The sequence below is a fragment of the Telmatherina bonti genome, assembly GCF_933228915.1.
Source record: "Telmatherina bonti genome assembly, chromosome: 2".
Classification (NCBI taxonomy): Eukaryota; Metazoa; Chordata; class Actinopteri; order Atheriniformes; family Telmatherinidae; genus Telmatherina; species Telmatherina bonti.
Genome location: NC_136620.1, coordinates 20902870 through 20917690, shown reverse-complemented (window position 1 = coordinate 20917690; position 14821 = coordinate 20902870). Strand labels below are relative to the sequence as shown.

The window sequence follows — 14821 nt, the reverse complement described above, 5'->3', positions numbered from 1 at the left end:
CATTCTGTGACATGAACATTTTGATTCACCTGATAATGACTAAAATATATGACTAATGTTTAGGACGGTCAAAGATGGACCTAACTTGACAACAATAAAATACATTTAAATGAGAGGTTCCAACTAATTTTAAAGCATCTTAAGTGACTGTGTGCAGGGAAATATGCACAACAGATTTTTCCCCAAACAACAATTTCAACAGCCAGGGTGAAATGAAGCACAAACTATAGCATTTTTTCTTTTGGATATAGAATACTTATGTCATCATGCAGACAACTTTTTGTGTTCATGCTAAATGTAGATGCCATGTTGTGGGCTAAAATTAGACTCACTTCACTCTGGCATGGCTAAGACTATACAAATAGGTGCCAGTTTCCTTGCTTTCATCTATGTAAGACGTTTTCAATGGTTTGTGCAGATTACAAGAATCTGGACACCAAACATGAAGGACAAAAGCTCATTCTTCCTGACACGTTTATGATAAAAAGTCATGAAACAGCATCATTAATTCATACAAAGTAGCATAGTAAGCCAATTCAAATTAAGCTTTGATAAAAAAAAAAAAAAATTAAATAAAAAAAAAAAAAGATAGAAAGGGTGCATTTGACAGGATTTTGCAAAACAAGAGGATCTTCATCTTCTCCAATATCTACCTGTGGAAAATATTTATCCGTTTACAACCTGGCAGTCTTTAGTTCCACAGAAAAATACACAAAATTGTTTAAAATTTCGAGGGGGGGGGGGGGGGCAAAAACCAAAACAGCAACACACATTTATATTTGTCATTACCTTGGCTGAGAGGAGTACGAGGAGTACATATGGAAATGACCAGTACAAAAAGTTGGAAACCATTGTCCAATACTGAGACAGGAAATCAAACCTCCATTAAAAACAAAACACAAATGGTAAAATCTTGTTGTGCAAGAGAAAGTGAATCAGAGAAGAGACAAAAAAAAAAAAAAAAAAAAAAAGAGTAGATGAAAAATAGTCCATCTCAGTGAGGAAAAGACCCTGATGTGATGCAGTTCAATGAGCAATGTACACAACTGTGTTTCAGTAGAATCTGCCTCGGCTCCGGTTCCCTCTTGCTCCGAAGCCTCGTCCTCGTCCGCCTCTGAAGCCACCACGCTGCTCTGGAGTGACAAAGTGTAACATTTTTTTAGTATGTAAAAACAGTAGGTATTTTTTTTTTTTTAAATAAAAATGAATCTGTGTGAAGAATATTGAGAAAATTTACAAACAAAATGTTCAACACTTCCCACACACTATGATGTAGTGCTTAACCAGTGCAGTATTTATCAGAGTAATCTTCACCTTGGATGCAATAAATAATGACACAGATCAATCCTGCCAACAGTACAGTACAATACGTGTCAAACAATAATGACAACTGATAAATGTGTTTAATAATACTGTAACATTAGAATTTTGTTGTGATGCAGCTCATGCACATTTATCCTGGAGTCCAGATGATAAATCATGAATGAAATTTGTTTTTAAAAGTCCAGTCGCTATGCAAGCATTTAATCTGGTATGGCAATGAATTTAACAATCATAAGGATTATGCTGGTACACAATGGAGAAGTAAAGTACTCTGTGGATGCATTTTACAATGAGCGGCTGCCACTATGAGTCCAACTATGAGTTGAAGTAAGGTAACCAAAACATCTCATCCATCCATCCATGTTGCTTATTCCAATTCAGGGTGTAGCTGGAGCTTATTCAAGCAGATAATACAGCAGAGGCAGGCTAGATAAAACTTTTGTTTTGGCACTGGACAAATTTGGAAAAGTAACAATGGAAAACGACAATGGATCAGCTAAAGAGACTTGCGGTACTAAAAAGAAGACAAGAAAATATGATGGCACGTATCTGCCTCTGGTTGACCAGGTAACAGTCAAGTCAATGGCGGGTAATGAAGAGACCACAGTGTGTTATATGTATTAAAGTATCATCATCTAAGATTATAAAGTATGAAGTCAAAAAAGTTACAGCATCACTTGGGGACATTTCATCCTCAACACAATGAAAATCCCGTTGATTACTTTAGAAATGAGCCACCCAACTATCATTTATAGCAGAGTTGTTTTACTAAAACAGCATCCATCTCACTGAAAACTAGGTTTCCGCTAAAGTAGTTTGCAGAAATTCCTGGTTTAAAATGCTTCACACAGAATGGATAATAATACTGACACAGTTTTAACAATAGTTAACAGCAATGCAGTGACTAACCTAATAACGTGTTGCTTAGTATGTTTCTTTGGTTCATGTGACAGGAGGGGCAGCCTAACATTGTTGTCGTTGATGAAAAGGGAACCGCTGGGTTAAACAATTAAACATTATTTCTTTTTATCATGTTTTATAGGAGTAAAACATGAATTTTATATATTATTTATGTAATATATGCATATTTAGATACTTTAAAGTGGAACTATTATGTGCATTTCAGGCTAATTTATTTTTATTTCTGAGACCAGAAGGGCTGGGATTGATCGAGTTATTGTCACAAATCGCTTTATTTACTTCAGACCGACCCTCTCTGTAGGCTGTCAGATCAGCCTGTGGGCAAAACGAGTGGATTGAGACTCTTCCGCATTAAGCCCCGCCTCCCGCCACTGCACTGCATCGGGAGCGCGCACCACAACTGCTTTCGCCGTCATTGTAACATCTCATAAACAGAAGGATTAGGCTGATATGAACTCAATTAAAAAAAAAAAAAAAAAAATACAATGTCAACACATAGCATACAGCCCTACATGTTGGAACCTGAATCAGACCCTGAAAACAAAGTGGAAAACAGCAACCCACAGCAGCGAATGCAGCAGGATGTCTCTTTGGTAAACTCACCAGCCATCATTCAAAATAACTTTATCCGACATTTTCCACCCGCCTGATGTATTTGTACATGCCCTTGTTAACCAGTAGAAGGTAACCAATCACCGAACCTTATCCCCCGGGACGTCACAAGAATTTCGAGGTAGAAAAAACTCTAAAACGACACGTTTTTCATGGAAACCGAACGGAGAGAGTGCTGGAACTCAAACTCAAACTCAGACATGCGTTTAGGTGATAAAAATCAGTGCCGTTCAAATGTCTGACGAGGATTCAACACTGTAACATGGTAGAAAGCTCAAAAAACCATACCATAATAGGACCCCTTTAAAAGGTTGCTTGTTTTAAATTCGCTAGCATTTGTTGCCGCTTCTGGCAACTTCAGCCCTGCATTTCAGGTATGTCACTTTTTTTGCCAGTGTGGCTTTCTAATCAATACTAAGGCCAAATTGCTAACATAACGCCAATGCTTAATGTTGGCTCAACAGTGACTTGGATGCAGTTACTTCTCTGCCTAACAACACCGAAGAGTCGCCACACAACATTACGCAACGTCCTGTGTCTGTGTGTGGTGGTGTTGAGGACGTGGTGGCCTTGAGCAAAAATAAAAAGATTGATTGAGTCTGTGCTATCAGATGGTGTTTGGACAGCAATACTTGTCAATTTTGGATTTCAGTCCCCCTACTTTTGTCAGAGTCAGTCTTTCCAATGCTAATTTGGTATTGGCCCACATCTAATTAAAAGATGACAAATGTGCCATACAAAAAACCCATGAAGGATAGAGAAACATGTAACCTAACGCTTCTTACCGTAGGCAAAATTGCCAATGGAGGCGCTGTACTTGCCGCTGGGAGGGTTGTAAATTTGTCGCGCATCCCTTCGCGGCAGTGGAGTGATCAGTTTTTTTGTGCTTCCACCAGATCCCATTTCTTCACCTGAGGGACGTTTGGGCCTAAAAGCGAAAGAAAAGAAATTGAAGATCTAATGACCAACAGAGGCATTCAGATTTCACATGCTCAGACTTTCTGTCTTTTCTCGATGGAAGGAACAACGGTAACAAGTGTAAACAGACTTACGCTGTTGCTCCTGCTGCTTCTGCTGCTGCTGCTGCTTCTGTCTTCTGGACAGGTTTCCAGGACAGAGTGACTGTGCTCTTGTATGATGGAGGGTTGTGGAAGAGATCCTGAAAAACACAGATGAATAAATTAAGCTTGGAAATAAGGCTGGGCAATACATCGAGTATACTCGAGATATCGTGGCTAGTCCCCTGTGCGATATAGAAAATGCCTATATTCGTCATATTCGAGTATCCTGTTGTCACACAGTTGTTTTTAGCTGTGGGCGGGGTTTTCTCCCTCCTCCTCAACTCTCCACCGCTTTGCACGGAGAGTTAAAGCAAGCGCACCTAGTTACGTACATAACGTGAGCTACGTGCTACGTCATGAGAGGCAGCGTGGAGCCACTGTTGCAAACTTGGTGACTTATTTGCTAAATCTGGCGACTTCTTTTGTGAAAAGCGACAAGCGACAAATCTAGCGACTTTTACAGTAGTTATTGGAGACTTTCCTGGTGTTTTGGCGACTGACTTTAAAGCGCATATTGTAAAGTTATTGTCAGAACGAGAGTCTCTCCCCGTCCTAAAGCACTCAGTCGCTCCGGCTGCAGCTGCAGCCAGTCAGAGGAGCAGAGAGGACACCTGCACGAGTCCACCTACAGTCACAATGAACAGCCAAATCCGCCACTGATTCCGCTCCGGATTACAGAGTGGGACGTAAATTACGAAGTTTTTCACGTCACGCAAAAATAATTCATTATATTTGATTACATTCACAACCTCTGTCACTTACTCACTTCATCCACTGTGTGTGTGACACAAGCTAAATATTTATCTAGCTCGTCATGTCTCTAGAAAGTACAGAAAGGAGTGGAAATCAAATCCTGAATTAAAAGCTGGCTGAAGCCGTTTATTGGAGACGATACGAGGGCATTCTGCCTGTATTATAAGACTGATTTCTACGCTAAACTAAAAAATACAGACAACTCAAAAACGTATCCATAAAGCAAAGCCTTTCACCCCCTAAGTCACCCCCTAGAGCCCCTTTTTTCATACGTTGCATTTATCATGCAAAGTCACTTTATTTTGTTTTAAAATGACATGTTTCTGCCACTGCTTTAACTGTTCAATAAATACAGTTTTGATCAGTTTGCTTCGTTACAATTTCATCCTTTTGCCATAAATGTTTAAAATCAGCATATCTTAATGCAGTATGAACAATTATGTTTTAATGGAGACACAAAATCATCTTACTGATGTGATTGTAAGCACCAAAGCATTCATTCAAGGCTGAGGTAAATATCGAGATATATATTGTATATCGTGACATGCTATAAAAATATCGGGATATTACTAAAAGGTCATATTGCCCAGCCCTACTTGGAAACCTAAGGAGAGTGTAAAAAGCACACTTTATATTTTATTGTTATGATCCACAAATTGAAGAAAAATGATTAGGTCCACTAAATCACAAGTCAAAACACCATGATAATTACAAATATTTGTTAAAATGTGCTTACACCATCAGCAAAGCATAAGATTTAGGCAAGGCGTTTTTACTTGTATAGCACATTTCATGCATGACACAATTCAATGTGCTTTACATAAAACAGTAAAAACATTACAGTGGAGGGCAGAAGCAGCATTAAAAAAACATTAAAATCAAGTTTTAGAAAGAAAAAGACAAAGAAATTTAAATACGAAAATTGAATAATTAAAAGTTACAGTTTGAGGAATAAACAGTTGTTTTGATAAAAACCTAACAGAAACATTTTACCAGCTCTAAGTTTCAGCAGATCGGCAGTTTTCTGGAACTTTTCAACATATCAGGAGCATAAAAGCTGCCTCTCCATTTTAGTTCTGACTCTGGGAACAAAAAGTACACTAGATCTTGATGACCTGAGGGATCTGGTTGGTTTGCAACAAACCAAACTATCTTGAATAGATTTGACCCAAAACCATTCAGAGCTTTGTAAACTATCAGCAGAATTTAGAGGTCCTTTCTGTGACAAACAGGAAGCCAGTGTAAAAATCCGAAGAGCTATATGTTCCACTTTGTTGGCCTTAGTGTAGACTCAGGCTGCAGCATTTTGGACTAATTGCAGCTGTTTAATGGACTTTTTTGGAGAGAGCGCGTTAATACTGGCCAGAGCAGTCTATTGTCTTATACGTGTGTTTTTAGTTGTGCTTACCAAAAATACCATGTGTTGAATCCACAATGCCCTTCCTTTTGTTGTCTATTTCATTGCATTTGGTTCACAAGAACCACACCAAGACCAACATTTGCAGGCGGACCAGTTTGCTTTTTCAAACCAAATCCAAATTTGTGAGATCACACTTCTCCAAACCTAATGGACTGCCCAAACAAATAAACTATGATTCAAAACAAAAGGGCTGATGTGAATGTACCCTAATCGAAAACAGACTGACTTCACCCATGTCTTAATGTGACTGCTGAAATTCAGATCCAAGTCCATGACTACCACAGAGGTATTAAATGCAACAATAAATTAATTGTAAATATTAATCAATATCTTTTCCATAAAAGGATTAGGTCCGAAACAATTTGGCAACATCAACAAAACGAGCATGGTACCCATGACTCACCAATCTGAGACACACAATTTCATATTTGACAGAGAATTTGTCGTTATTTCTGGATACAATGATTATAATCTGGACACTTTACCTTGATGAGGATGTTGATGTTGTTTGTAATCTTGAGGGCCACCACTTTGATCTTGTTCTGTTTACATACAGAAGAGAAGCTGGCATTGATACCCCTGTCTCTCAAACAAGACAAACTGCTTAAACTAAGCCATTCATCATCAGTTTACCTCCTCTGTCTTCAGAGCATCTCCCGACTTTCCTTGCAGTGCTACTCGTAGCTGTCTGATGTAAACTTGCAGGCCTCTGGCAAAATACTGTAGCCTGTTTTTTTTTTAAACAAAGCACATCAAATTCCATGAAAGCAGTCACTTTACAACAGACTAATCTTATCTGCAAACTCAGATGGGATGGTCAATATTAAGTACTTGTTCACAAAAAAATTAAAAACAGTCATTTCACTGACTGAGGTGAACAGTTGCTCTGAAGATGCTCTGCAGGAATCATTTGCTTACCTGATCTTGAAGTCTTTGAGGCGCTCAGCATCCACTTTATCGAGAAGGAAGTCTGGCAGCTTCTTGCCCATCTGGTGGAAACTGAATAGGAGACACTCTACATAGCTGAACTGCAGCTTGGGTTCCTCACTTGCTGAGTTTTCACCATTCTCTACCTCTTCAGGTGGTAGTGGCATGAACTCCTACACAAGGGGGAATAAACAAAGTAAAACTACTAGTTTGTGTTTGACACATTCTCAATATTTAGATGATTTGGTTGAGGGTGATAGCTTCTGGTGGAGCGTGTTGAGAGACAAATCAGTTTATTTATATGTGCCATTCTGACACGAGCCTTACTTGATAATAGCTGAATAAAAGGCCACAAAGTGGAAACAATGCTCCCAAGAACATTTTTAAATAATTGATATATTAGACTTTGAATAACAGCCTTAGGATGAAATTGGCTTAATAACTGATCAAACTTATGTGGACATCTGTCATCAAACATCTAGTAGGGTCTTAGTCTCTAGCAGGGTAGCACGGTATACCAGTACCAGTATAGTACCGTATAGTACCATACCAGCATTTAAAACAAACAGGATGTTTTTTTCTTGTTTTTTTTTCTTTTGAGACAGAAGAACTGTAAATTGGAGCCTATGTCTTTAAGCATGGCAAGGCCAGCAAGTGTGACGTAGTCACAGAGGCAAAAGTGTAACTTGAGGTAACTCCCACTGGAGGAGGAAAAACAAGAGGCATTGCAGACAGACAGACCGGGTCAGAGAAAAAAAGACAATGCCATAACTTCCAGGCTAAAAGCTGCTACTTTTTACACACGACAAAAGTAGTGTAAATGTAGGAATAGGATTCAGTGAAGGATTTGGTGAATTCAAAAAAGGCCATTGATGTGCCTGCTGCATGCTTGATGAATGTGTGGCTTATTTTCAGGTGCAGTCAAGAGCCCGGAAATTATGATAGAGTATAGTTACAGTGTATCTTAGTATGTTTTGGAAATCATTCGGATCCAAACATAAAAATAAAGATGAGCTGCTTCACCCTGAGGCACCGCAGTACAGCGATGCTATAGAGTCTTGCAAATGGAAGAAACGCTTACAACTTATTCAAACATTTAAAGGACAAACAAGCGGGCTTGTTCCCTGACTTCAGTCAGGACCGACATGTGATCATGTAGTTCACCTGCTCACTGTACTGTTATGTGAAAGAAAATAGCCCAAAGCTGCAAAACTACAGCAATCTACATACATAGAGCTAAAACATGTCCATGGTTAATAAATGCATTTAAAAAAACTGGCCTAATTGGCTATTCCGGCTTTATAACATATTCCATGTTTTCGTTCCGTCAAACTTCAAAATTACAAGGCATTCTTACGATCAGCTTGGTAAACATCATGTTGAGATTGGCCTCAAGCTTCTCCATGTCGCCACAGAACGGACTCATCTCAGCAAGCAGCTTCAGCACCTACAAAATACAGACAACTTTGCAGATCACTATGTGAAGAGCAATGTGCATTGCTAAAGAAGAGACCATGATGCTTGGCACATACTAATACACATAAAGAACATGCTGTTGGCTGCCAACTTTAACAAGTAGGCGCCATACTGACTTTGTTTGCCACTAGAACTGCACATCAAATGTCAAACATGAGTATCAACCTTACACTAGTGGTTATATTCATGAAGCCTCTCAGTGCTGAGTCAGGCTGAATAACTCCAGAAAAGGAAGGTTTTTTTTTGTTCTATCTGTGTGTGTGTGTGTGTGTGTGTGTGTGTGTGTGTGTGTGTGTGTGTGTGTGTGTGTGTGTGTGTGTGTGCGTGCAATTTGAAGTAATGATTAAATATGATTTAAGGCACAAAAAAGAAGCCACAGGCATGCATCTTTGTGTGATTTGCAAAACTCTTTGAAAAGCCAGTTTGACTGGTTTTTACAACATACATATATACACGCACACACATTTTGTTTTGTGTATATATATATATATGGCTAGTCCCCTGTGGGATATAGAAAATGTCTATATTCTTCATATTCGAGTATCCCTGCTGTCACTGAGTTGTTTTTAGCTGTAGGTGGGGTTTTCTCACTCCTCCTTCACTCTCTGCACCGCTTTGTACAGACAGTTAAAGCAAGCGCACCTAGTTACGTACATAACGTGAGCTACATGCTACATCATGAGAGGCAGCGTGTAGCAGCTTTTCTAGTAGAGAACTCCAGTAGCAGTAGCAGCACAAGTTACAAAAAATGGAGCAAGAATTTGTTAAAAAAAAAAAAAAAAAAGTACAGGATCCATCATCTGGCGGTGGTTTGGATACAGGAGAGAGAGGATGTGGACCAAACAACTGTCATATGCAAAGTCTGTCGCAAAACTGTCGCCACCAAAGGAAGTAGTACCACAAATTTAAAATGACATGTTTGTGCCACTGCTTTAACTGTTCAATAAATACGGTTTTGATCAATTTGCTTCGTTACAATTTCATCCCTTTGGCATGAATGTTTAAAATCAGCAGTATGAACAATTATGTTTTAATGTAGACACAAAATCATCTTACTGATGTGATTGCATGCACCAAAGCATTAATTCAAGGCTAAGGTCAGTATCGAGATATATATCGTATATCGTGACATGCCATAAAAATATCGGGATATTACTAAAAGGTCATATCGCCCAGCCCTAATAATATATATATATATATATATATATATATATATATATATATATATATATATATATATATATATATATATATATATATTTATACATCTATATATAAAATTAAATTAACTTAATTAGCAACAATAACTACAGATTAGGGCTGGGCGATATGACGATGTATATCCTTTAGACGATAGAAAATGTCTATCTTTTGAAATGAGGCTCTATTGTTTACGCCACAAAAAGGTGCTTTACTGCAGTATTTTACATCAAGACGCGCTCTACAGCATGCATGCTGCAATATGTAAACAAACATGGAGAAAGACGGTAGCAGACGCGTTTCAAAGCAGGGTAATTCACTAAAAGATGACTAGCCAACCAAAACTGATGAGCTTATTCATAAAAGAGGGGAAATTTCTGTTGCATGGATGCAGTTTGGATATAAAAAGACCGACGTGGAACCAACAACAAACTAGCTCACAGTCCCAACAACGGACTCCGACACAACTAACTCATTTATCACCGCAAGAATTAGAACAAAGAAGACAGAAAGAAGAATAGAGCCAACAATCAAAAGCTGCACAAGCAGCATCAAGTGGTGGCTAAAGCGCACATAGCAAACTCCAGACACAAACGTTGCAACAGGCTTTTTCCCGTGAAATGTCATACGGCCATAGTTCCCGCAGATGGAAGGAGATCACTGCTGTCGTTGCCAAGCACATCTGACTAATAACTGATTACTGACACAAATTTACACAAACAATTTTATATTGTTACGTATATTGTTATGGGTATATAAAATTAGGTATATTGTGATATGAGATTTTGATCATGTCGCCAAGCCCTACAACTGATTACAATATAATACATCCAGATGTTTGTATGAAAACAGCTCTAGAAACAGATTTAATCAATCTGACATTATGAACTACTTACAGAGCAAGGAAATGTTCATGTCAGTCATCTACAATTACTACTGCTCACCTCCAGCTGAATGTCCAGCTCAGCGACAGGACTTGTCAGGCTGCTGAGGTTGGGCAGGACGTGCTCACAGAAATAGGTGACAAAACGGGTGGAATGGACATTTTTCTACGAGAGAAAAAAAATTATTCACACTTGAACAATAGTTTATTGACATATTTGCTTCTCGGGTGTCTTTTTAAACTTTTCCCCTTACATTCCACTAAACTTAAACTTTTAATGATAAAAAAAGTGTCTTAAAGTTTCATTTCTTGGTCAGATTTATTTATCCCTAGAAATATAACTAATAACAAGTGCTTAGTTCTCATTATTAAAATCTTCTATTCTACAATGTGTAAGAAAAAAAAAACTATGTATTAGAGACAAACTAATGTATAATCAGCAAAGACATCAGATTATATCTTCAGAGAAGAAGATCAGACTGGTCAACATCTGAGGACAGCACTCACAGAGAATAGCGGTAGAGCCTGACGTGTGCACTGAAGGAGGCGGTCCACAGTGTCTGGGTCCGCTGGGTTCAGGGCTTGCTCCAAATCCGCCTGATCCACGACCAACTCTACAAGCTGCTGTCGCCCATTTACAGTCTGGAGTACCCGCAGAGCTGACACTACACGCATCAAAAGCACAAACTCCTCTCCTGTCACATCTTCCATCACCTGATAATGAAACAGGAAAAAGGGTACCAACAAACTTTCTCCTCTGTGTATGTGAGAGAGAGAGAGATATATAGATATAGATATATAGATATATATACACATATATATACATACACACACATATATATATATATATATATATACACACACACACACACACATATATATATATACACACACACATATATATATATATATCTATATATACACACACACACACACATATTATATATATATATATATATATATATATATATATATATATATATATATATATATATATATATACCAAAGTAACTGACAATGGCAGCCCTCAAATATTCAAATCATAATATGCTGTGATGTCATATAAACTTTCTTAAAATTTGACAGGGAATAGATCACTCACTGAGTAAACATCACTACTCAAAACAACAGTATTTCCAAACCTTCTTTGTTTCTGCAAAGACATACTCCTCCACCTCCTTTGACATGATGTCCTCTGGCAGGGTTTTCAGTTTGGAGGACAGAAATTTGATGGCCCTTTCTCGCACAATATCTTCGCCTTGGAGGATCTGAGAGAAAAGGCCTGCAAGGGTACCTAGATGGAAAAAGACAGAGAAAGATGGGACTGTGTAAAGAGGGATAATTTCTTAAATCAAATATGCCTTTGGATTTGGTTCTGGTGGTTAAAATCATGGAAAAAGTTAAAACAGAACTCAACAGTGGAGGAAATGATCACTTACCCTTAGCATCCATCTTGAAGATTGAAATCAGTGCAATATTCACTTGGTTGAACTCAGCTGTATCATCTAAATAAAATAAAATTGAAAACATTAATAACCATTGCTGCTAAACCATCAGAAGGTTTGCAACCCACTGAAGGATATGTGGGTGCATAAGATCTATTACCTGTCTGAAGGAGTTGAGTGAGAATATCTGCAACTCTGAAAATGTTTTCACCAGTTGCAAACCGTGGGAGTTCCTTAATGGCCTGTCGTCGAATCTAAACAAAAAAACAGAGATGGCGCTGTCATGATACAATTTAAGGGACATCTGTGCCAACGGTAAGTTTAGGGACGCATATACAATGCAGAAGATTGATAAAAATGTCCATCTATCTGCATATCAGTCATCTTCATATAGCATAAGTGGGCCTATAGGGTTCAAAAAGAGAGCAGCACCAACTCGTCAGGAGAAATATGTTAGAGGGCACCACATATACTCAGAACTGGACTTAAATCCAGTCACTACTATTCAGTTTAAACAGTCACTTTCAGCACAAACAACAGACAGATGTCAACAGCACAGTAGCAATGATCCAGAATTTTTTTCCCCAGTCACTGCAGTTTATAAGATTTTTTTTAAGCAATCTGAAAGTGAGACAGTTGTACTGAATATAAAACTTAGGGTTCTTTATCTCTTTTTTTTTTCTTAAAAACAGACAACTAATGTTGGATCATTTGTTAACTTGTTGTGTAGTGCATATTTTGCTTTAATTTTAATAAGTAATTGTGACTCATTTTACACAAACTATTTGTTAGGCTTTAAGATGTCCACAAATAAGCAAGCACTTGCTCCTGGGTTTTAAAAGAAATACGATAAACAATTTGTCTAACAATATATCAGGAGGTGTCAAACCATGGCACCTACACATCACTCTGTACAGTTCACAAAGAGATTATTAAAAATCCTAAATTTATTTCAAGATAAGTATTGACTGATACTGCTAACAATAAATAGTCATCAGTCCCTAAAGTCCTGACTGTAGCCCCTTTAACCTTGAATCTGTAATCAAGTCTTAACGAACCTATAAAATACGCGACAACAACTGTCAATACAGCTAAACACCTGTGAACATTGGTGTTGTTACTTACAGATACATCTTCATCCTCACAGAGATCAAGCTGGGCATTAATAGCTGCATCAGCCAGTTCTGGAAAGCTGCTGAAGAATTTGGGAATAAACTGTGCTGCCAGTCGTTTCTCCTTGGGACCCCCTTTCACGCCATTGAGAATAACCTGGTATGCATCTTTGTGCTGTAAAATAACACAAAATTAATCATATTTCTACAGCATGTTACAATTTAAGCTGGAGCTCACTGGCAAAGTCTTGTAACACTCCCAGAAACAATAAATGTAAAACAAATAAACTAACAGTAGGTGCTCTTAGTAAAAGTTTATGTATAAATCCCAGTTCATTACCCTTTTGCAGATTAAAAAATAATAAAAATCTGGGGAGAAAGTTTGTTGTAAAGTTAAACAGGTATGTCATGTCCTGTGTGATTTTAAAAGGAGCCATCAAAAGTCTGACGTTTTCATTTAAAAAAAAAAAAACAAACAAAAAAAAAAACATCGTTGCAGAATAAAGATTATACTTTATTAATGGAAGGAAGAGGGGGGGGGGGGGGGGGGGGGGGGCATGTCAAAACACAAAAAATGCTAAGCTATTCTTTTTGTAGCATAGGCTATTCAAAAATAAGCCTTGCAGGGGTTTTTTTTTTTTTTTTTTGGGTTTTTTTTTTGGTTTTTTTTAGAAACAACTAAATCTTAGTTGATAACCTGCTTTCCTGAATTAATCATAATAACATTGAATGTTGGTTCACTCTGTACCATCCGTGGTCAGGGTCGCCATCCCATAGCAATCAAGCCATTGGGCACTATTTACGGTAATGTAAGCTAGCTGTAGCTAGCCTAGCATACACAACAATGTTATGAAACCAGCCAAGTTAAGCGTAAAGTATGACATTGTAGGTAACAAGACAACACTTGAACTCCAGCAGTGCTTACAAATGAACAAGTTTGTTTTTCCAAACCTGACTGAGGTTGTCCTTTGCATCAGCAAGGACCCCGTAGTTACGATAGAGATCCTCGATGGTGACCGCCATCAGCGTGTCCAAGCGCCTGCCGCTCTCAGAAAAGACCGCTGCTGCAATTACAGAAGAAGCCGCCGCTGTGTTCACTTTCATTAACCTTCAGATGATTACAGGTCGAACGATTTTGCACTGAAGTATTGTGTTTAATTCAGGCGGAACGGGGAGATGAAATTTCAATAAACCGTGAATGAATGCTCCTCTTTCGCTTGTTCGTTTTCCCGCAATGTTCCCTGGCGTGCTGACTACGGCGCTGCGGAACGCTGCGCATTGAGCATGCGCTGGGTTAAGGATCCGATTGGAGAGTCACAGTTCACGTGACAAACAGTATGCGCTGGACTCATGCGCGTTGAACCCCTTCACGCTTCAGTGGGTCTGCGCCATTTAATACCCAGTTGAGTGGGCAAAGAGGAGATGTTTTCACGTTATTTGAAGCGGGTGATCCCCTACAGATTAAATGGGCTATTAACAGGATAGAATGTATGTTTTAACCGCATGGGTGGAAAAAAAAATGCCAGAATTGGTTTGCAAATAAACTTAGAAAATGCTCCAACTTGATAAATAATGTTGATGTGTGGCCTATATTTAAGTTCAGTGGATGACCTCGCATCAATGATTCCTAAAACATCTGTTGATTTTATGATCATTATATATATATATATATATATATATATATATAG

At 38.2% G+C, this 14821-nt stretch overlaps 1 protein-coding gene across 1 annotated transcript; it reads right to left on the bottom strand.

The window, feature by feature from the left end:
- Positions 1–526: 526 nt before the first annotated feature.
- On the bottom strand, positions 527–14374 carry api5 (apoptosis inhibitor 5). Its single transcript, XM_079260934.1, has 14 exons — positions 14085–14374; positions 13147–13308; positions 12182–12275; positions 12016–12081; positions 11719–11870; positions 11084–11290; positions 10638–10742; positions 8375–8464; positions 7009–7190; positions 6724–6817; positions 6576–6632; positions 3909–4015; positions 3642–3784; positions 527–1133 (listed from the first exon to the last, which is right to left on the bottom strand). The coding sequence occupies exons 1-14, from the start codon at positions 14235–14237 to the stop codon at positions 1054–1056; spliced, it is 1692 nt and encodes a 563-aa protein (XP_079117060.1). The 5' UTR covers positions 14238–14374; the 3' UTR covers positions 527–1053.
- Between the last annotated feature and the right edge of the window lie 447 nt (positions 14375–14821).

Excerpts from the sequence above, each read along its gene's own strand:
- api5 (XM_079260934.1), bottom strand. The coding sequence starts at position 14,237 with ATGAAAGTGAACACAGCGGCGGCTTCTTCTGTAATTGCAGCAGCGGTC. Across the intron at positions 10,743-11,083 it reads AGGCTCTACCGCTATTCTCT|AAAAATGTCCATTCCACCCG; the intron begins GTGAGTGCTGTC and ends TTTCTCTCGTAG. Across the intron at positions 8,465-10,637 it reads AGCTGGACATTCAGCTGGAG|GTGCTGAAGCTGCTTGCTGA; the intron begins GTGAGCAGTAGT and ends TGTATTTTGTAG.